Here is a 24,547-nt window from a genome sequence, read left to right on the forward strand (position 1 = left end):
CGAATTAAATATTTTTAATCATTTTCATACAATAAACGTGTATTTTCTATACAAAAATTCTGGTTTCATATTTACATACCTGATATACTATATCTCTGGTGTGCTGTTTGATAAAAGAGCATTCAGAAGCGAGAGGAGAAAGCGGTGGAAATAAATCGATGAGGGATAATGTCCCGAAACGTTCGTGTCAATCTCAAATGCCGTCAGTCCCTTCTCAAGATTCGTCTTCGCGGATTCGAGTGCAGTAACAAATACCTTTGCTCGTTACTTGTCATTCATAAGGTTTTATGTGGAGATAGCTGAACGTGCCTCTGTTCTATTCGTTTTCGTATAAGTCGAACTGACATTCCAATTCTACCCACCTTCCGCGTTTTCTCGCATCTCCGTACGAAAGTATCGAAAGAAATATTTCTGTCCGGTCAAAGGATAAACATCATTCGTCTTTGAATTGATAAAAATTCGTAGAAACATTTACGACATGGCGCTTTAGTTAATCTACGTTTTCATATCTTTTCTCTTTGCTGTAACGAAGAAATGTCTTTATAGCTGGTATATGTTTGAAATATCAAACGTAAGTTTACCTTCTTATCAATAATTTCGAAATAATTTCTCATTTGTACTTGTACCGGATTTTCTAATAATCTTGATAATAATTTAATATTAATGCTACAGATATCGATAGTAATTTCCTTTTGGTTTTGGTAGATTTTTGATAAAAATGTTTCCCAAAGTTAAAACGACTATTTCATCAAATTCTGGAATTTTATGGAACATATAGTTACTCTAAACTGTAAGATGGCAATGTAAGTAATTTAGGATAAATAATTTAGGAAATGTTCTTGTAAACACAAAGTAGATTTTATCGGATATATGGCCTTTAAAAGGAATCAGATTATCGATTAGAATAAATGTTATTTTATTTTGGATTATTAATTATTTCCTTCTGAAAATTGAAGGGTGTAACGATATGTTTTATCATCATCATTATTTATCATTATTGTTCTATTCTTGCCACTTTTTTCTACTATGTATTCTCCCAGGGTAGGTATTGGAAATACTGTTTCCTACCTCATTTGCCAAGAATAAAAATGGGCAAAAAACGGGAAAGTGATATTTCGATAGAATTGGCTTCGATCAGCTTCGAACTCCTCCAGCCCCCCAGCACGTTTTATGGAATCCACTATTCAGCCAACACTAACAATATTCTTTCATAAGACATACTAATAGAAACAGTCTGCTGAAAAAATAAGTCAGCAAAGTATCAAGAGGTATGTCAACGTTTAAACGCAATCTAATTCACCGTTTATCGATACTATATCGTAAATTGATTTTATAAAGATGACAAAAATTACATTTATAGAGATCTTAACTATGTATTACACCCTCCCATCCAAAAAAAGCAAAAGAAAAAGAAAGAACACTAAGACCTACTAAGTTAAATTTCTGTCTTTAAATTGCACATCGATATAACTCAAGAAGTAGCTTCCTCGAGCATCTTACCAGAAACCTTAATAAAACAAAATATTTCGACCATAAAAACAAGGAATAAATAAATTCTCCTCGCGCAGCCCAACTTTCTAAAAGCAGATAAAAATCGTATAGTGAACGAACAAACGACTACCGAAGTACCAAAATACTAAAGGAAATCTACTCAATAATTCAACGCAAAAATTCAGAATACCATTCAGCGCAACACGTGCCACCCGTATCCACGTCAGCCCGAGACAACCATTTCTGGATCACTTACCATTCCTGAGACGTGTATCGTACACGTTGAACGGACCACCCATTTCCGTTCCTCGTCAGTTCACCATCACCGTGATAGCGACTGGTTCGTAGCTGAAAATCGGCTCTCGAATCTCCTACTTGCTTCACGAATCATACCTCGCCGGCTACTTCGCGGAAGGCATTCGCAATTCCTTCGGCCTTTCCCCTCCAGTTTCTTCGCTTCTGTAATCGGTCGTTCGTATCTCGCGGCACTGACGTAGAGAGAACGTAGTGCGGGTTCTACGTGTTATCGTGGAGAGCGAACCGCGTGATCGCGGCCAGGCCGATTTCGTGGCGTGAACGATGTACGATCGAGTCGGCTGGGTGAAAAATGAACAGGTTTCTCGAGGCGGGTAGAGGCTTAGCCACGCGAGCCGAGCGTACGTTACGTGACCTCAGCGAGACTTCATAAATCCGGCATCAATATCGAGCAGGCAGCCCGTGGCCGGCATCGCCCTTTTCTCTCACGTTTTCCTCGCACGCCACGCTCCGCGCGTCAAATTTATTGCGATTGTCGTCCGCTCCCGCTCTACGATTAATAGAATCTATCGAACGTGCAGCGCTCGGCACCCTTTCTACGATACTTTCACGCGAAATCTTCCCGCCGCTGTTTACACCCTGCAGCTTAATTGTATTCTTCTGTCGTTGAAAGTGGTCTCTCGAGTACGAAAGAAATGTTATGGTAGAATCGTTGTTAATATTTGCGTAGTTTCTCACTTGTGCTTCTTCGTAATCGTAATGTTTCACCGTTTTTAACATTAATTAATTAGGGAAATTCTGCGAAAAAATATATCGTATTTGATTCAAGACGTTCGCATTGGGTGACTATTGTTGTTATTTGACAATCCGAAGGAAAAGAGGTCAGCCTCGTTGATCATATACTTAGGTATTGCGTGTTTTAAGAAACATTGCCGCACATCGGTTGATAATCGCGGATTATGATTAATGTCTGTATACGTTCTCACAAACCGCTCCACCAATTGTCACTTTTTATAACAGACATATAAAAGATTAGTCTTAGACATAGATAAGTTACCTAGTTCTTATAAAACACGCTACTCTACGGAGCAGATAATCTGTTCGTTTCTTGTCAAAGGACACTCGCGTTCCTTCTCCATGGACACCTTAATCGCACGATGCAAAAAGTTAAAACGGTAAAAGTGAAAAGCAAATAGAGAGGAAGGGAGAAAGAGAAATAGAGAAGAAGAGGAGGTGAGCAAATAAGAGGTTTGCCGCGTTGTTTCACGAATGCATATTTCATCGAATCGACGCAACCCTTGACTTTTGTCGGCAGCTGCCGTCATCTCGAGAGATCCTGCAGAAGATTTCTTTTGGAATCGAACGAGCCACCGTCGGTCTACATCTTGATTAAAGCGATTGTTTCGACGAAGAGCACTTTCGTAGGCGCTGCTCCTTCTTCTCTTTTCATTTTCCTCTCCTTTTTTCTCGTTCGAGCACGATTTCTAGGTCCTCTTCTCCCTCCAGAAACGTCCAAGCGTGATATCTACTTAATTACCGAAGCTTTTGTAAGCGAAACGAAGCAAGTGCTCGACAAAGAGCGTCGGAAAAAAAAGGACGATTGTATATATGTATAAAAAAAGAGGCAAAGAAAGAGAGAGAGAGAGAGAGAGAGAGAGAGAGAGAGAGAGAGAGAGAGAAGAAAGGGAACGAGAGACACTGCGTTGATACCAATGCTGGAAAAGGCTCGAGGAAATGTCCGTTGGTAAGAGGCATTTACATGTAAATGGCCCCATGGTTACGAAAGTCTCGTCGAGTGGGACGAGGAGAGCGAAGTTAACGAGGCTCGATCGTCAGGAGGAAAAAGAAAACGGCTGCCAGACGGAAAAAACGGCTGCACCATAGAGAAAGAGAAGGGGGATATCGTTCCGTTCCGTTTCGTTTCGGTTCGGACTTTCGTCTGTCGTTAACATCCCCATCCTCCTGAGTTTCTACCACTTCCACCGTTCTTGCTCGCTTCGCGCCTCCAACTATCTCGATTTCTTACCCTACCTCGGCTAATACCCAGATATACTGGATAAATCGAAGCTTCGTGGATGAGCTACTATTGTCCTCTCTATGAATGTGCTTTTGTAATAAATATGTGGATACAATGGTTGATTTTTTATCGTGATGAGATTAATTTAGGAATTGTTGCGATTAACAGCCTACGAATTTTGATGCGTTCGTAGGAAATTTTTAAGGATTTGCATGGAATGCACGTAATACGAAAAAGTAGGTAAAATATTCAGTGTACTATAGAATTTTCTTCGCTACTTATCGTTAGTAGGTAAAACGATTTTCTACCGAGGTTCTACTTTTTTAATTATATTCTCAAACATAGGAATTTTCATACAAATCCGCAGTATAGTAATCACTGTTTGAAATTCAGGATAATTCAAAAACTTAAGTTGCATAACGTTCTCGGTATATTTAGAAATCTAGTATGTTGTACGCTTTCGCGGATGAAAGATATTTAATAATTAATATAAATATATGAATTAATATAGATTTCCGTAGAGATCTTTACCTAATCAAATAATACAACCACTTCGAGTAACTTTCGGTCAGATTCTCACGCTTAACTGCACGACGCTTCGAACTGCCGTGACGAATTACAAATTCCTGAGATTATAATTATAGTATTATAATTATACAATTGTATAAAAAATATAATTATATTATTTTATATATTATATAAATATCGAATATAATTGAAACCGATAGAAATAGAGCGCAAAGTCTAGGACCGCTTTTAGAGCGAGTCGCAGGTTGAAAATCGAAAATGGAGGGTTGGCCAGTTGTCACGAGGGTTCGCGTGTATGCGCATTAGGTACACGCAAGTGCCAAGCCAGACTGGTCCGGCAAATAGTTGGAAGCCTTACGGTCGTATATCATCGGGACAGGATTTATGCAACGTGGAGATTCGCGTGTAGGTACGAGTGTGTTGGCTTAAGCGAAGGTAACGGGCCGCGCGTACAACTATAAGTCACGAACAGTTTTCAGTGCACACGCGCGAACAACATTCTCTTCGACGTGTCCACGCGGAAGTATACGTGTTCCTTGACGCACAACTTAGTCGAGATTAGCTCGTCATTGTATACCTTGTACGTAACGTTATTACTAGATCGCAGATTTTCAAGCAAATTCGTACTTTTATGAACCTAGTCAAACGAACGAAATCTAAATAGGAATTTGTTTAATCCACTGATTGTTATAACAAGTATTATACTTTGGATATTTCGTGCACTTCTTGCAATTTTAAATTCATAAGTATAAAGATCTGCGTTCGTCATTTGACACCAAAGGATTAAATTACTGTGACGAGTCAGACTCGTGATATGAGACCAAGGGATTAAATTACCATGACGAGTCAGACTCGTCATTCGATGCCAAGGGGTTAAATTCTTTCAAAAGGAAAATGGAGGTATCGTATCGTTTCGTGTAATTTTGCGTCCCAGTGCAACGGATACATTATCATTTACGAGCGCTCGGTTGTTGCAGGCGTTTGTCGCGATTGCAATTACCATTGAACTTGTTACTGGCTACAGAGGAATCGATCAGTGTTGAAAATTGCATTAATTCGATGATGCTGAAGTTAAACTTGTGGCAGCCCGATCGATTCGTTTTTGTAGCAACTTTTACGTTTCGTGCATAGGGGAAGGTAAATGGTTTAAACGAAGAATTATAGCGATATAAAAATAATTGGTACTTTTATCGAATTGGTGACAAGTTGATCGTCTATTGCATTTTTCCCTATAACGAAGAATAGACATCGATTTTCATCCAGTAGATGTTCACTTCTGCCATTTCTCTTAGACCAATAACCTACAAAATGATCCTCTTTTTCCAATATTCTTGATACAATATTATCAGTAGACGTGGAATAACTAAACCGTGAATATTTGTACATTCGTGACAAATATAAATTTGTAAATATCTATTTACAAATATGGAAAAGTATACTAAATATCAAATATAAAATACATGTTAGATAATAATTAGAAAGTAAGATATACTTTTATTCGTCCTTTTTATCAGTGTCTAAAAAAACACAAATTGACATAAACATTTCACAGTACGCTAATAACCATGTAATCGTTCCTTTCTTATTTTTTAAATTGCTATATTAAATATTTGTAAATGTGAAAAATTCGATTTATTTGCTTAGAAAAATCCACTCTCCTCGAGGAAAAATTTCAACCTGTAAGATCAGCCGAATGCTGCATCAGTTCGTAAGCTGTCGGTTATAAACCCGAGATACGATGAACACGCTTCAGAAGCACCTGACTGACGTCAATCTGTAATTGCATTTCTCGTGACGTGTGGATACATTTTGGTCGAATTGCGTCGGATTATCTGTTCTCAATGTGCGATGGCTTTCGTGTTCTAACTGGCGCTACGTGGACAAGAGATTCTAGATCGTGGTATTATCATAGAGCTTTGTCTTTAATTAGATATCGTCTTTCAATTTCAATAATGACTGCTCTGTTCTGTGAACATTTTAACAAACGTATTATATTTCGTGAGACAAGTACAGCTATCAGAAATCTATCGTAGTTCTATCGGACTGGTCGATACAAATAACACGTAATTATAAAGATATGTCATCTTATTCTCGTTACAGATTTATAAACGTAGAAAAGAAATTAGAATCGGTCTGCTATTATACGATACCGAAAAAAAGAAAAAAAAACAGTATCGACAGAAATACTATCTATACGAAAACTAAGCCATCGATCAATGATTCAACTTGAATCCGCTCTACCACTTGAAACATACCAGCTCACAGTTTCATCAATCATAATACATCTCGAACGATCGTCACAATTCCAACATATCAAAATCGCCGAATATCCAACGTTTCCATAAAACAAAAGGAAAAAAAAACGAAAAGAATTCCTGGCCAATTTCCCGAAATAGCCGAATTTTTCGCTTAACTAATCGTAGAGTCATGCTCGATGCGTTAATTTACAGTTCGTTTCAAAGGATCGTCACAAATTTATATTTCCAGAAAACGAAAGGCAAAGGGGAAAGAATTTTTGAACAATTCGTCAAACTATGCGCGTTTTTCGCTTAACTAACGACGAGCGTGCAACGCGATAAAATAGAACGGCGGAGATGGGTAACACGGCCGCGGGAGAGCGATAGACCGATAGAGCCGTAGACATTGAATCGGCCCCGTGTAGCCAATCATTGGAGGATCCTCCCATTCCCTGTTTAATCGTCTCAGCAACCTGGGTTCCGGCGGCCCGATAATGAATACGCCCCGTAGCGCAGTTAGCTGCATCTGCAACCGACCACCGAGACACTCTTGGCCAGCGCGAAAATTCTCGAAACTTTGATACTCCGTGGCCGTGGTTAAATTTCAACTTTACTTTTGCTGTTGGAGAATAAACGAGATCGAAGAAAAATCATTGAAAGAAGAAGAGAATCGTAGAAAAATTTGGCGACAATACCAAGTTGTTAACATGGTGGTGCGGTTGATGGAATATTGGCATTGGTTTCGGTTCTATTGTTCGTGGCTGCACGGTTGGAATGTTTGAAGTTATGCGTCGAAGATTGTTTGAAGCTGTTTAGTATTAATTTTCCTTTGTTTCGGAGTTCTTACGGAAGGATTTAACATTAATTTAACTCAATTAATTTTGGAAGGAAAATCATGCTATATGTAACTTGTTTTTATGTGAAAAAGATAAATCTTTATCGTCTTTTTAGTGGATACTATTTATTATTCGTGTTTGTGATCTAAACTACATTTTGAGGTAATAAATAAAATATGAAAATCTTACAAATATCGTATCTTCGATGAATATTTATTTATTGCACACAAAGATATCTTTATGATATAGGATAGGCAGCAATACGGTGTTACTATATAATTTCAGTTTTGCCCACGAGAAATTCGTTTTCGTGCGATTCGCGAGAATCGATCTTAGAAAATGTTTCTGTCAGGCACAAGCCGCCGTATAAACCTCCAGCCGTTGATCGGTAAATTCATCTCCAGTTCCTTTCATTGAAACACAGAAAGTGTTCCACACGAGGGAAATGGATTTCTTGTTCGGTCGTGTGTCGCCATGGGAACTGGAACGTGTTTTACAGACTTTTATTTTGATCTCGATGGAGACCGTATGTAAGCTATGTAATTTTCGTGGCAGACGATGAACATAATTTCTGAAACCTCCGAAATACAGACTTTTGCAAACTTTCTTATTTCCTAAAAAGACAGGTAATCCCAATAAAAAATTGTTCATTAGAAATTTCTCTTATACCACTTGCGTTATACCTTTTGCGTATTAAATTTGCATATTATGTGTATATTTTTTACATTTGCATATCACATCTGCAAGCTGGTATTCCGTCGTTCTAAGAGCAAAAACTAAAGAAAAATTATGCTCTTGATTTGTTTATATGTTTCTTTATATATAATTCTACTATTTACGTTTTTGAAAATTATAAAACTTGAAAATTATATCGCTGCTTTTATACTTATAGAAACTGTATCGGTTAAATTGTACGTGCTCAGCTACTCTATTAGCCGAATATACTGATCGCGTGAATATCTTCCTGTATTTTACTTCTGGCCATGTATCTCAACGCATATCAAAACTTTCGAGAGTTCTAAATTTCGGATCATGTTCAAAGCGATTCGAATTTGCCGCCACATAAAATACAGTACAGGTTCGAAGCGATTCGAAGTGTTTCGGATCTCATCGTCAGACACATCTCCGTGCAAGGTAGAGAGAAGAACTCCAACGATATTTTTCGATTATACTCCGATTATAATTCCCGACGACGATAACCTTCACCTTTTTCAGACATTTGTAGACATTCGTCGTATATCGATTGCAGCAACGAGGTGGAACGCATCTGTACACAGGGTCGTTCGAGTTTGACATGATTTAACTGCGGAACAAAGTGACGATTTCGCAGGTGGTTTGAGTCGTTTGTAAGCGTCGCGCGTGTCTAATGGTCCCTGTACGTGTAATTACGTTGACAGCCCACGGCAGCGACGAATTGTACGACCGATGTGTGGCGTACGGTGTGCGTCGTCCTAGGGATAGGAACGCTCGCTTCGATCGGTGTCCTGTTTGCCTACTCGATGACGCATTGCCACGAGATCCTCTGACCTTTCCGATTCCAGCTCACGCGTTCCGCTCGACGATCTTCCAAGAGAAATTGCAATGTCAAACTACGTGTACCAAACAGGTTTAGTTTAGGATAGGAGTTTAAAGACTTACCTATATACATAGATCCCTTAAGGTGAAGATATCCAGGACCTTGCAGTCTTCCTTAGTATTAAGTACTTGCTGTTAACACACACTTGGAAACCTGATTTCGATATAACGCGGAACGAGTTAACCATGTTACAAAAGGCTTGTCTGTAGCAGAATTAGTTGGCATCAGTTGAGTGTTACCTGTTAGTTAATATCGGAGAAAAATCGAAGCGATAGATATGAAAAGTTTATTTATCGCAATTTGTAAAATAATTTTTTTCACAGGAATCGATAGCGTCTGTTTTATATATAAACGTACACGTGTATCCAGAAAACACACGTGTGTGGCATAGTTAGAATAATCTCGTAGAACTTTTTTCCTATAAATTGCAGGCAACGTAAGGATCACACAGGGGGGTAAACACTCGTGTCTAGTTGCCGGTTCGGTGGTATGTTCCGTATGTATGTAACTATACATTGACCAGCTCTAGAATTCCACAGGGACGGAGGTCGCATCTGCGAATACGCACGTACAAGCACTTATGCGTGTTTGTACGTAAATGAAGCTATAAGCGACGATAACGTTAAATTCACCGACGCTTCTGCACATCTGAAACACGGGAAATATCGGCTTGATTAATGGCGCATTCGTAAATGCTTCGAACGTGTTCCGCCCGAGTTTCGATCCTAAAAGTCACGCACCGTTTATGCGTGTATTTTGATGCTTGCGCAGGAAATGTCAAACACGCTGGAAATATTAAAATAGCCTGGAAACGCGGTAAAATATGTTTGCGGTAAAGTATGTGATTAAAGTTACAAATGTAGCCTCGTTTTTGGGTTATTAACGCTTATACAAATTTATTACCGAAGCATGCAAATTTTATATCCTTCTACCATTTTCCTTTTTTTTCCCCTTCTTTTTTTGGCGACATTTAAAATTTGTCTCAAAATTGGACGTCGCCACCATTGTATTGTCACCAAAAAAATATGTCCATTGCTGAGGGTTAACAGCTAAAAGCATTCTCTACCTAAGCCCCATTTTTTTCGCAGAAAGTATGAATTTGCAGAAATACGCACAGTCTACTGGCAATAAAAATCTACTGGCAAATATTCGAATCGAAAGCAACCCCTTAACAATCTGTGGACGCGTGGCCGTCGAGTCGAACGAGGCTTCGATTACGCGAGACAGCCAGGGTGCCGTTCAATTTCGGTGACGTTACGTCAGTCGACATTCCGCACGGTTTGCTGACTCGCGAACGGTCGCGCGCTCACCCGCGCGTGCATTTCCGTGTAAACGGTGCACGCTCGAAAGTATCGTCTCTCTCTCCGTGAGTTTCGAGTTGTTTCCACGCGCGCACGGTGAAATCAAGCCTCAGCCAGCCCCCTGGCTGGATTTACGCTCGGCCCGCTCGTCTCCGCCGCATACTTCTCGACGTTATGGCAAAATTGCCTGGCACGTGTGAACGAACAGGCGTACGCGCCGAATGCGTGTGAATCGTGGCAAGAATCCGTGTGAATAAATGTGAGCGTCGATGTTCGCGTGGCCAGCCCCTTTGGCTGCTTGTCTCTCTGTAAAAAATACGAAACACGCTGCAGGGAAATAGCAATTTGTCGAAGAAAGAGATGCATGAGGGCGATCTGGTTGGCGATGGTAATGTGTTTTTCGAGAAAGAAAGTCTCAGTGTTCGGGGTCATAAGAATTTTGATGGATTTTTATTGTTGCGGTTTATTCGGAATTATAGTCGTCAGGTCTTCGGAATTATAGTCAGAACTATACAAGTTTTTTTTTCGATTTGATGTTGTTTTTTGAAAGGAGCTAAGTGTACGCTATTTTCACGTAGGTTGAGAAACGATAGATGTATCGGTGTGATTATATTGCCTGACTTTGTTTAGAGATTTACTTGGTATTCAGATTATTTATCTTGGATTATTTTTGGAAGGATTTCGACGTCTGCTATTTTAATAGAAGAATTGTTTATATTTGATTTGTAGAATCTTGGAATTAGTGAAATATCCGTAACTTATTACTGTTTACTTTTACTTACTTTTTTCAACATAATTCACAATTTCGCGATTTCTGTTTAACATAAAGTGGCAATAGGAATCATTCACATGTCAGTCACTTTCAGCTAATATACTTTGTAAAAACGTGATCATCTTCGATCATTTCATACTCGATGTACGCGACACTGTGCTTTTTGTAAGTTACTAATTAATTAAACTTGTCAAGTTTAAATATATTCATTTTCTGTAAAACTGAGCCTATGTTTCAGTCAACCGGAAAAATGTATTGCTGCTATCAGTAACTAACAAAAGACAATTTTTATCACAGAGCAACGAAAGATTTCGGTCATAGAAGACTTAGATTGTCTTCAATCGCAATTTCCATCGTTAAGATACTGAAAATCTCGCACAAAGACTTTAAATGAACGTGGGTAGACGAACATTAGACGAAATTTCAGTACGCAGATTCGGTTGTACACTTGGTGGATGGCGGAAAATCGGAGTAGACGTTTTGCTACGTGAGCACGAAACTCGCATGCATGATCCCTGGGGCATGTCAGCCCGATCGGACAAGAATGTCAGGTGGTCACGTCACGGACCACCGGCTGTCCATCAATCCTGTCCATGGGGTACATGGGGGTCCCCGTCTCATTTCGATTACGTCGGCATACGGGTTGGATTTCACGTGTAAACTACGACTTACTCCCTTCGGTATTATCTCCCTCTCTCGCTAACTTCTCGTCTTATGACCCCGTCATGGGTGATAATAGAGTTCTGGAACGCTGAAGGTATTTCTAGCCACGTACATTCTATAAATGTTCGTTCTGATGTGCGTTGAATGTAAAAAATGGGCTATTTTTGTCCCTCGATCATCGATAGCGCGAACGATTTTCTTAATTTATCCTCAAATTCCATTCATTTTTCTTTTGTCGTGTTCTTTTTTTTTTGTAATTATTGAATTTTTAAATTGATCGACAGAGCCGATTTGAAGAGTTTTGAAGTTTAAAATGGTAAAAATTTCGTCTATTTTGGAAAATGGAAAATACGATATTTGGTGGAATATTGGGTACAGTAGAATGTTAATTGTAAGTATGTACATTGCGAGATATTTGTTGTCTACGCGTGCTAAAGAAGTTTCAGTTTAGTAGAGTCTGAATCTACTAAGTAGTACAAACGAAGTATGAACATAGTTTCATTCTAACTCTCTCTTTGTCTCTCTCTCTTTTTACAGTACTATATTCTATATACTAGTAGATATATTAAAATGTAATATAATCAGGAAATTGTAAAAAACCCAATCACGAATTTACGTATATTAATCGCGATTCAATAAATTCGTATAGAATATTATACTGAAATTTAGATCACTGTTACTTCGATCGTACCTTGAAATTTTATCAAAAATGTTTTCCTTATATCTTCTTGGTAAATTCTATCGCTATAAGATATCCTCGATTTTCCACTAAAATGTTTCTCGATGTTGTCGTCTGTAGTTCGTTGATGTTTTCAAATTTCTTTTATTAATACCATCGATCGATACCGTTATTGTGATTTTACATAGATTTTTGGCTTTGAGTGATAGGAATAATAATAATATTCGATAAAATATTGGAAAAATCGGGACTAAAATTTAGTTGTTTACTGCGTAGAATAAAAAATCGAAAGTTCAACAAACTCGAGACGAAGAAAGGAAAAAAAGGTGAGGTGATGTAGGTTCGAACGAGGGGGAACAAGTTTCAATATCGATACGTCGGATTGGCTGATGCCCGGCGGCGCGCGCGTCGTGTCGACGATGAAGATCAGAGAGTAGCGAGACGCGTGTTTTCAAAGCGTGCAAAGGATCGGGTGAAATTGGGCGAGATATTATTGAACACGCTCGCTAGCCAGATGGAAAGGCGGAAAGACTGCGTTCCGGTGATGTACGATCACGACTGCGTGCATCGAAGTAACGTAACTGGCGTGCATAAAGAATTTAGTTGCAGCATCTTTACTGGATGAAAGAGCTGATGTCTGCGAACAGCTCGTTCACGGTGCGCGAAGGAACTCTTTACCAAAGAGCACAATTTTTCGATATATTTCGTTGACGATATCTCGTATTTTGAGGATACATGAAAATATCGGTGAATTATTAGAATAACGAACAACGTTGATCGAATGAATATTTATATCAAATTGTTTGGAAAATTCACAGCGAGAGTTAAGGAAGGTTTAACGAGAATTGGATCTTTTTTCGTCTAATAATCTCACGAGTATTTTCTTGAAAAACCACTTTTTTCTTTTTTTGTTGATGACGAATCAAGTATAATAGCTTTTACAGGATTGTCAAGATATTTAATTTTTCGCTCGCGCCTTTTCGAGAAGTTTTGTTAAGACTATAACAAACTATAACGAGACTATTTTTATCCATAGAACAGTGTAACAAAATCGATGCAAGAGTAACGAACTGAGAAGAAAATCTTCTCAGTTCCTAAATGATAATGCAAAAACGAGCAAAAACCATCACTCGGTCAAAAATTACCCTCGAATCGGGCCAAGTAATTTCACCTTGCCTCAATTATCACTTACACAATCGCCGAGTTCCATCACGGCCAATTAGCATTCCGGGTATGGAGCAAAAAGGCGTCGCTTCCGGAAAGAGAGCCGAGAGAGAAGCAAGCGCAAGGGTTAAATCAATTCGCACGATTCCCCGGCAACAATAAAATTCGTCGCGGTGTCGAATTTTAAAATTCAATTGCTGGTCGGGGCGCGGCGTGTAAAAAGCGTCGAGCGAAGACGAAGGAACGAAGAAGGAAAAGAAAGGAAGAAAAATTGTAAAAGAGGAGAATAACGAAAGAGGAAGAGGATCAAGAGGACGAGCGGTGACAGAGCGCGGGAAAGCACCGGGATTTCGCCGGAAATATTTCCCGCCATTGGCATGCGGCCCGCGATTATTCGTATATTTCGAAAGACCGGTACAAATTGTTCCCGCTTCCGGCCCTAGCCGCGTATCCCTGTCTCCGCTACCGTTTAAAATTCCACGCGCGACCCTGCCCACCGCGATCCAGGATTTTGATTCTCGCCGTTCGACGCCGCTTAGCGCAAACCAATACGATCTTGCGCGCGTTCACGCTCATATTCTTCTTTTTGTTGGAGAATGTGTGCGCCAACGACGTCTCTACAGTGCCGCGTGTACGATCATCGTTCGCCCGCTTGCTTCCCTTTTCCTTCTTCAGTGTGTACTTACGTGATCGAATACGTAAGCAGCCGGCTTTCTCGTTCTTTTACCGCGAATTCCACGATTCGCTTCCACGCCACTCTACCCACCCTTTCGAACTCGCCTACCTGCTTCGATCCGCTCGATGGAAATCCAGATAGAATTCGAGTTATTTGCTGGGATATTTTAGTTGCGTCGGGGGCGAGGGGTAACGTCTCGATCCGCCGCCTCCCTCTACAGCTCCACTCGGCTTCCTCGGCACGACGTCGTCGTTTCCTTCTCGATTGGATTTCTGAGAAGCTTCTTCTTAGAGTACGCGTGACGCTAATAACGATGTCTGGCGAGATCGCCGAGGAGAGGATGATACGTTAATAGACGCGTTTTTGCGTTTGTTTGGTCGACGGACGATTGGGTTGCGTGACGAAGCTTTCGCACATGGGAATAAACAAGGAACGATACAGGGAAGATGCTTTAAATTGAACTTTAACTTCGCGATGGACGATGATATTTCTTAGCGTGCAACTGGGCATTCTTTCAAGTTCTAGAATTGTTTACAGTTTCGCAATTTTGTGTTTGTTCTATAGTTTTATGTATTTCATTCTTTTGGAGTCTATAGTGGAGATAAGTGGAATAAGATGACGTAAAATTAGAGGAGTGTCGTATCTCTGATGTCAAGTACAAAGGACGCTACTTTCTACTGTATTCGTGGGTAATAAATTTTAATAATTGCATAATCTCATAGTTCTTTGAACACGGAACCAACTACTGGCTAATTGCAAGAATCGACATAAGTATAATTCGACCATCTTTCGCGAAACGTAGCTCGCGTACGTTGCAAGAGCGCCGAGGGAAAATAATTGAAGGTAATTCATAAAATTGTCCCTCCGTTCAAAGGATAAATACACACGGTCCACGGGCGACTCGCCGAGTCGTTTAATTAAGTCTTCGCGGTGGAACAAGCTTAACGAATGTAAAAGACAGGGTAAATTCGTTCTGCCGTGAACCGCCACGCGGCAGTACGTCTTCCTCGCGAGAGATGTAATTTAATCGCACGATTAAAGCTCCGTGGGAGAAAGAGAGGTCTATAAAAGTGGTGGAGGCGTGGCAAGGGGTTGTGAACGTGAGGGGGTGGAAACGAGAGACGCGTCCCGACAGATAGAAATGGGACAACACCGGACGATTCTTTTGCGACGCGTATTTAAGACGTTTAAGCGTAAAAGCGCGCAGCGCAGCCATTTTTCCTCGGCGAGATAGCGAATACTAGCGTCGTCGTTCTTCACCGTGAACGCATTCGAAACTAAGTCGGCAATCGTAGTTCGTTCCTCTTTTTGAATTTATTTCGTTTTAATGATTTCTTTGGCGATTTGTTCTTTGTGAATTTTTGTTCGTTTTCTACGTGCTTTGCTTCTGTTATTTACGAAGCTTCTCTCAGTGACTTTCATTTATTTACTTCCTACCGATTTCTCTTAAACTCATATAAATATCTTCGATATTTTTCCTGTACGTATCTTGTTAATTAAAATTCCCTTCATCTTGCCACTGTAACTGGAGATTCAAGTTATTCATGAATTTATTATCATAATTATCGAATATTAAATAACATCTCCATATTGTTCTACCGTCGCTATTCTCTTACCGTTCGCTAAAAAATTTGCATCGTTGAAGCTTTCAAAAAGTTGTCCATCCTCATTTCCCTTTATTATTGTAATTTTTAATAGCGTAACAAGTATGCCGAAAGATATACAAATCTCGTACAAATTTCACCGCAAGTATCCCTACCCTTCCAAATTCTTCTCTATCGTCAAACCTCCAACGCCAACTTTCATTTTTCACAAATTATTCGGAGAATTCCATCTGAAAAATTAAATCTTTTACTTTTCACCACGAAGCCTCTGCATATTATATACGGTAAACCTGCACAAACTTTCACAATTCTCAATCTTCGCAAACACCAGCGAACACTCGATACATCGTATGATCGATACGCGAAGCACGTTAATTCCGTATACTTTTTATCGGTTTTAACGAGATCTCGGCTATGATAATGATAATGAGACGATAATTGATAGCCACTTGAGCTCGAGCCGCATTATCGTTCCGTTATCGGTTCAGGTATTTCGCGGTCGGATAATTGAGTTTTTCGCGACGAGTTACGACGACGTTAAAGGCGTGAAAGCCCGCCAAGCTGAGACGTAACACGGGAACGTCGATGGCCTGTTGCGTGTCTATCACTATGAAAGCGGTCGTTCGCCACGTACGAGACGCTAGTTTGCGCCACGGTAAAACTGCACCCTGCTAGAGCGGACGTGTTGCCGTGGTCGCGAAATTATGGCGCAGACCGTTTCATGTTGCAAAAGTGTTCTTGTATACCGGCCACGACGGCAACTCGTTTCGAAACTGCGCTTTAGCGCCGACGAATATATCTGATACGGGTTTTCGTGGTCGTTGCGCCATGATCGTTGATACTGACGAGCGAAATCGAGGTTAATGGTTTGCTTAAGTGTAATATTTTGGAATTTGATAGCGATGCTCGTGGTATACTATGGTTTAGGAAACGTGGACGCGGTAATACTTGGTTAATTGTAAGCAAAACGGATGCTTTGTTTATTCGAAGTATTATAAATGTTAATATAGTATAACGACTGGAAACAAAACATGATGTTCTAGATTATGTTACTGATAAAATGTAATGCTTCGTATTAGTGTGTTTCAGTGACTTTTCAATGTCAACACTCGATTGATTGGTAGATTCTTTCCTTTGTTATATAAGTACGTAGATAAAACACTACTGTCATTTTATAACAACGACATTCCATTACTTTAAGGAATTGTTTGTCAGAAATACCGTTTGAAAATTATTAAATATATGATCTATAGATTAATATTATTCGAAAAACGAAGTAGTTTGACATCTATTGTTTGTTGGTTCAATAATGAGCATACTTTTAACGACACGGTGGAATATAAGAATGCGAAATTCTACTTAAGCAGTCGATTATCGTATAAATATTATACGAGCGTGTCGCATCGAGTAAGATTAGAGCAAAGTACCAGAGAAAACGAGCAATTTGTAGCGAGCGTCTGAATAAAGGTTGATGCTGGTTATTTCCGATGAATCGGATATCGAATTGAAAAGAAGGAAAGCAGGATCGCAGAGTGGATTGGAACACTGTCGAATTTGTGAGAGATCCGCCGAAAGCTTTTCAGATTTGCATACTGCCGAATTTTATTGAATACATTACTCAACGACTGACAGATCTCTCTTCAAACTTATTGAAAGCAAACATTAGTATTAAAAGGGGAGAACGGATTTTATTAATAGCTGAGCTATACGAAAATCCTGTCTATATTTATCTTTTTATATGTTCTTCGTCTTTCTGTATCCCATTATGGAATACTTGATACAACATAGATACTTTAATTGACAAATAATTGTTCAGAGTACTGTACAAATTTCTTTTCGTTATCTTCTTTTATTTTAGTATTTTTCACAATATTTTATTGATAATTTCGGAAACAATATATGTTTTCTAACTGAAGAGTCTTCTAAGCAACGTCGTTTCTTCTATCGTTATTTTATTCTATTGTTTAGTTCGTTCTGTAAAAATACTTTTGATACGTGCATATATCGTTTACATACATGTTTCCCTTTTGAAAATAATACAAAGATCCTAACATTTAAACATATTTAGCGGATATAATTCTCACCTCAAGGCAGACCGCACATGGGCAGCCGCACAATTGTTTCTAGTTACGATCGATTCTCCTAATGAGATTCTATACGAAAACTACGGCAACGTATTTCATTGCTGCGAGGCAAATTATACGATGATAACACACACAGAATCGTGATCTAGTTTCCTCTGTGATCAACGTACTCGAAATTAAGATATCAATTTCCTATGAAGGACCGAGTCTTAAAAACCTATGTCTAAAATATATCATATTACGAGAACCATCAACGAATTTAATAATTTAAACTAACAGAAACGTCGATATTTCTTATTATTAAATGTATCGTCCAAAATAAACAAAAATATCCAATCATCCGAGTATTTTTTATCCACTTGTCAAAGTGTACTTTCTCTACAACTATCGACGCGGTAGAGTAAAACGATAAGTGTTTATCAGAGGTAAATTTCTGCTACACTTTACCTTGCACTCTTTTATCATTTTTCATAAAATATATCAAGTACTTTTATCGCTAACTATGTACAACGTACCAAGCAACGCACTATCCATCAAAGTACCATTCAATCAGAGTCGCGAAAGAATCACCCCCGCGGTGAACACTTACGACAATTCGACGGCAGTTAGGCGCATCCGAATCAATGGCACTCGGCCATTATCTTTCCTCTTCATCCATGCGAGGCGAGCCGCAGGGTACGCCCCGATAATTATAATCAGTCAGTAGGGGTCTGGCCAGGGGTTAGCCTGGATCGTCCAGGTCACTCGGGGGTTGATGTAACAAGAGCAAGACAGACAGAGAGAGAGAGAGAGAGAGAGAGAGAGAGACGTTCAGCTAACGACAGAAGGAGAGAACTCGTGTGTCGTCTCTCCTCGCTACGACAGAGGGTGGACAGAGCATTTACATCATTTAATTTATGACCCTCTACGCTGCACCGACAACAAGCGCGAGAAGGCTGTGCCTCTGTAGGTGTACGCGTAGTCGCGCGCGTGTAGACGTATACTCGCTGCCGGACACAGCATGGATCGCACACGGACGCATAGCCAGAATAAATTTGCATACGCATGTAACGGTGCACGGTTTCAGTCGTGGAAAGAGGGGAGAAAGGGGGTTCCTGCGGGGAAGAAGCAGAGTGGAACACCGATGCCCTCCCTCGAAATCGAACTCGCCGCGTTGGAGAACGCTGGGGTGAGAACGATCTCGATGTCGCGCGAATCGTACTGGCTGGATAATGCCGTGTCGTTTCGACCGGTTGCGACTGCTCGCGCCCAAATACAGAGGATGCCTGAATGCCGAATGATTAGGTGATTCGCTGACTGTGAGCGCAGGGTGCTGTTGCGTGCGTACGTAGTCGACGCGTAGTGGATGTTTATTGGGATTATTAGCGTGGAAGAGAGTTTGAATCTTTTTGGTGGATGTTCGGAAAATCAATTTGGCCATCTCTAGACCTAAATACTGTTTTGCGAGCAGTAACGTTCATGCGAAATATTTGACTTGGGTATTAGTGGATCTGGAAGTTTGATTGGCCGTGAACAGTATATTAAGTTTTGACGAGGCAGGTAGAACTTCGGCTTGTACGCCGTAAGATCTACGGGAAGCCGCAACTTGGCGAAGTCACAGACAAATCGGATTTTAGGTTGCATGTTTTTAGTTAATACACGCATCGATATTTACCCGTCTCAGCGTCTTATTTAAACAGCAATTAATTGCGTCTAACGATTTTCTCGTTAAATATTCACTGAGCAAACTGTTCTGTAACTTCATTGCAATGGCACGGTATAAAAGAATTGTTCGAATAAAATTACCTACATGTTATATTAATTATCGACTGTTAATCGAACGAACGTATTATCTTTTTCATTCTCATCTTTTTCATTTCGTAATGAAACCGTGGTCCTTTGTGTCAGAAATCAATTCTTCGTTTGAAATTCGTTCTAATACGTTTAATGCGACGATTAAGTCCGGCCACGGGCTAATAGTATTTTATGCGATTGAAGGTAAATGAAATCTCCATATGACTTGTAATATCGTTTCATCTACGAAAATTCCAAAATTGCAGGCTTGTATGGTGCTATCGAAAAATCATGTAAACAATAAGCAGAATATCGAAAGCTGATACATTTTGCTGTATGGCTGTATACTTCGTATTTGAAGTATACAATACTCGAAGAGAATCAATCATCGTAACATTTCATAGCAGCGGAATTTTAGGATAAAATTTTTTGTAATATAAAGCGAGAGCAAGTTAAAATTCAATAAGCCCGATTTTTACGTGTGGCGAACGTGTTCAATTAAGACGCCAACGAACGAAGGATTAAAATTCGTGACCGTCCCATTTTCCACGTCTTGGTGGCGCGATAGTTCGCTACCTTAGCGAACGAAGATGTAATTCTTTTAATTACTGGCTAGCTTAAAATACAGCCCCTTTTAAAGCGCGCGAGAAACGAAGGAACGCTGGTTACGCCAGGACAACGACAGCGAAGAAAGAGAACGAGAGAAAGAGCACTTTCGCGAGGCTTCAAATTAAAACGCGTAATTACGCTGGGCGAATTTAGCTGCAATTAGTTTACGATTGGCTTTCAACTTGCTCCTGGACCGCATTGCCATTCGAATTTCCGAAATTGACTTACTTGCCTGTCAAGCGACGACCGTGTAATATCGCATTTTCATTTTGAAAAACAGACGTCTTTGGTGAAAAAGGAGTTTAAGGATTTCTCGACGATCGACGAAGATACATTTCCAGGATGACACGAGTGATTCCTTTCGAAAGTGTAGTGATGACACGCGTTTCTATCTGCTTTGCTATTTTTCTAACAATAGAGTTATGATTTACGAGTTAGGAGGTAGTCTTGGAATAATTTTATCGTTTGTAATGGAAGATATCGATTTTCGGAGAATTGAGAAGGAATCTTTCGTGATTTCGGATAAAGTATGGAGAGAAATAATACGTATTTCATATTTGTTTTAAGTAAATATCAATCATCCTGATAATTCACAACTATTAGGTCGTCCCAAAAGTTTCTTCTTAAGGAAATAATGGGTGCACAATATTTTCCGTTTTATATTACATTATCGAATTACGTATGGTCCGTTTTGTTCTATTAAAATAAAGATCACAACGTTCGACAGATTAGGTTTCATGTTTGTATAAAGATGCGTTGTTGTAAAAGACTTGTCTGTAACAGAAAGACACTTTTCGGACAACCTAATATATAATTGTCATGACGTTTATAACATTCGCGGACGAATAATATTTGATATGACGACTGTTGTTTCAAGAAAGAAATCTTTACGTCTCAAACAAACAATGGCTGTAATAGTAATAATAATAATAATCGGACGATGGAATAAAGCGTATTATAGGAATAAATTTCTATTGCAGAATGTCCAAAGGCGGTACAGATTCCGGTTGGCTATGGCTCGCTTAGTGAAGCCTCAGATCCCGCCGTCCGAGCCGCCCCTCATCTCTCCATGGCAGCCACGGTAAGTAAATTGACGCTAAAACATTGTTAACCGGAGACCCTTCGTTGCTCCTTATGCAACGCTATGCCAACAGTCTGTCCGTCGACGAGTTTCCCCGTCTTGATCTTAATAAGTGGACGACAATAAAATTAGTTTCGTTAGCAGAGAATCTCGCGTGTCCCATGCGCGTGTCTTCCGTTTTCGGCTAACGGCCATTCCTTTACCGCGTTTACCCTCGTCAACGCTTTTCTCGTCTGAGATTCCGATATCAAAGTTATCCGTTTCTCCACGAATATCCTCTATTGCAATTTGTTTCCGATGTCACTCGATAGTGGAGAAAGATTTGTTTCTGCGAGTTTAAGTTGAATTTATCCGTCGTTCTAATGTAGAATTTAATGAATTTTTAAATACATTTGTACACTTCTTATTCTATTTCTAATAAATTCACGTTTGTTTATATAATAACTTTCAAAAATTATAAATTTAAAATAAATTGACAATAAATAATACATTGAAATAGAATGAATACTTGGTATTATGATATGTACAAGGGTGAAAATAATAGAGGAAGAATATATATCGAGTAATTAGTTTGGCAGATGGTTAGATGGAAGTAATTAGTTTAAGCAGATGGTTATTAATGTAAGTGCAAAGTGTTTCAATAGTGTTGTAGTTTTACTTCGATATAAAATTCAATGTATGTTACTTTTTCTACTTTGCATATAAATAATAATGGCTAAAGCCGCGCTTTAACCCGCTATCTGGAAAGACGACTTAACTTGTCACAAAAATTGTCAATATTTTAGACACAGTGATTGATTTATTCGAAGATATTTATTCCTCAAAATGCAACCTTATATTTATATCCAAAATATGAAAAAGCTATATACAATGTTACTAAACTTTGATCATTTTTATTAATAAAATTTTTAACTTCGTATCTGAAGCAGTTTATGATTATACCACAATCTCGTTAATAGATCGGGGGTATAATCATCTTCGTATAATTGACAATAATTCCAGATGGTAAATATAAAATGACAACCATAAACAATGTTACATACATGAATTTTATTGTTCACAAATTTTATAATCTTCGATAATCAAAGAATTGTTTCATACCTTGAACTGTAGTCTAACGATCTTGAAATACATCATCATTGATCTTCCCCGTAAAACGTTACGATTTCGAGCATTGTCGCTGTATCCCCCTGGAGAACAACCCTTCCTCAATCTCGTAGTTTATACTCCGAGTCCCATCGGTCACTAGGCCCTAGAGGAAGGCCTGTTTGTCAGCGTGCACGTGCAGCAGCGCGTTACGATAGAGACAGGGGCACTTCGTTCTCCCTTCACGATGGACAAAGTCCAAAGTTTCAGACCGCCCCTTCCGGATATTCGTTCCTCGTATATCTCCAGCTTGGTCGGCCACGTACATGCCTGCCTGGATCAAACAGGACGAACGTCGTTGCAACTAGGTGTTCACAGGGTGCAGGTTATTCTTGAATATCCGCTAAAGATAGAACCTATTTTTTTGAAATACGATTGAAATACGTGTACTTTTTCGAGGGTGGACACACACCCTACAAGTTAAAAATATGTATGATTCTATGGATCGTTGTTGTAGCTGTATCAGTATAATGGAATTAATTGCGATTAATTATGTATATTATTTTCTCGTGTTGCGAGGATTCGTTACATTAGCACCAGAATTTCTAATCTCTTAAGTTGACGTTCCTGCCATTTTCTCCTATACCAATCGTTTAAAATTCATTCTACTCTTCCATGAAAGCTCACAGCTCACGCGCACCCTTAAATCCACTCTTTATACACCATTTTCCTATTCCATTTTCCATCACCCAATTTGTAAATTTAAAATAACATACTTTCCAAGGAATGGAACAAGTAGTACACAGAATCAACCGCGAGCAAACTAAAGCACCAAGACTAGAATTATTTACCATAAACCTACGAGTTAAACAAAAATACTAATTTTCTTTTCTATCCAAGGGAAAAATTGAATTACAGATACTCTTTCCGCAGAATCGTCCGTAAATATGCAACTCACATTAGGATCTCTAAGTATCCTTATTGCTAAATATCTCTATTATCTTTATTGCTATAACGGCAATCCATCTGCCCCGTTTCACCCCCACGAAAGAATTCTACTTACCAGCTTCTTCCCGTGTTTCCAGCAACGTTGATCGTTCTTGAATTGCAGTAAGGAGGGTAGAAGTTCGGTGATCGTCGGTCAGAGGGTGGCTGCTTGTTGCGAGGGAACTAATTGGGTGGCTAGAGCACGCGAAGGGCTACGCTATCGGCACGAACATCCATTTTGATCGTTGGCGGCCGCAGCCGCGCCATCAGACTTACCCCTATACTGGCTCTCGTAGATGTTCCATCGATGTATTGGCCGACCGTTTATCGCTAGTCGATAACACGCAACACGCACCTGCGCTGGAATTCTCGGCGACGCAAACTAGCGTAGCCGAGGTCGCTGTCGGTTTCCGTTGTTTTCGTGACATTACGGACTCATTATGGGGTGACTGTTTGATGTAGAGTTGATCGAGCGAAGGGATATATATATATATATATAACGTCTGGGGTGTAAGAGCCGTGGAAGGAGGAATTAAGGGGCTGGTTAGGGTGGTTTGTTAGGTATGTTTGACGTGGTCGTATCTAGGGTGACTTTTCTGTAACATACAGGTGGTTGCTGTTTTCTTGGATTGGCATATGACTTCTTGAATGTCTATTTGTTCTTCTTGATTAGTTGGGGATTGCTACCGTAACTATTTGGGAATTACTTGCTATCGGGGTTGTTTAGAGTTAAATATGAGGAAGAAAATTAGTTTTATATCGAAAGTATCAAGGTCTGTTTCGAATTGATCTAAGTTTGGGTGTGAAGTCTAGACTCTGAAGGGATTTCGCGAAAGCTCTACCACCATACACGTGTCCGATCGATTTAATCTATTTTCCCGATGCTTCGTCGAGCTTAGAGAGTGTTTAAAACTGATTGGAGAGCGGCCTCCATTAAACCGGTGAATAAATGTAAGGAAATGGGGATTCGAGTTGCTTAGGAATAGATTGTGATGTATTTTGGCTGCACTGATATAGTATAGGATGATAGAAAATTGTTAGACATACGGGCGTACAGTACAACGTGTGTAATGTTGAACGCAGTAGTATATGTCTGATAAATCAGACACGTCTGTCTATTAAGTTTTA

General features: G+C 39.5%; 2 protein-coding genes across 5 annotated transcripts in view; one reads left to right on the top strand and one right to left on the bottom strand.

Annotated features, from left to right (window-relative positions):
- The window catches only part of LOC138186288 (uncharacterized), a 356,044-nt gene that overhangs the window by 166,369 nt on the left and 165,128 nt on the right, over positions 1-24,547 (bottom strand). The window lies entirely within an intron of this gene.
- Positions 1-24,547, top strand: part of LOC138186276 (zinc finger protein 541) — a 589,272-nt gene that overhangs the window by 94,447 nt on the left and 470,278 nt on the right. For all 4 annotated transcript variants that reach the window (XM_069125955.1, XM_069125954.1, XM_069125953.1 and 1 more), the window contains one exon: positions 21,246-21,346. In XM_069125955.1, coding sequence (XP_068982056.1) covers positions 21,335-21,346 — 12 coding nt within the window. In that variant the 5' untranslated portion in view covers positions 21,246-21,334. The remainder of the gene's footprint in view (positions 1-21,245; positions 21,347-24,547) is intronic.

Source organism: Bombus flavifrons, chromosome 13 (assembly GCF_040668555.2).
Source record: "Bombus flavifrons isolate JBK064 chromosome 13, iyBomFlav1_principal, whole genome shotgun sequence".
Taxonomy (NCBI): Eukaryota; Metazoa; Arthropoda; class Insecta; order Hymenoptera; family Apidae; genus Bombus; species Bombus flavifrons.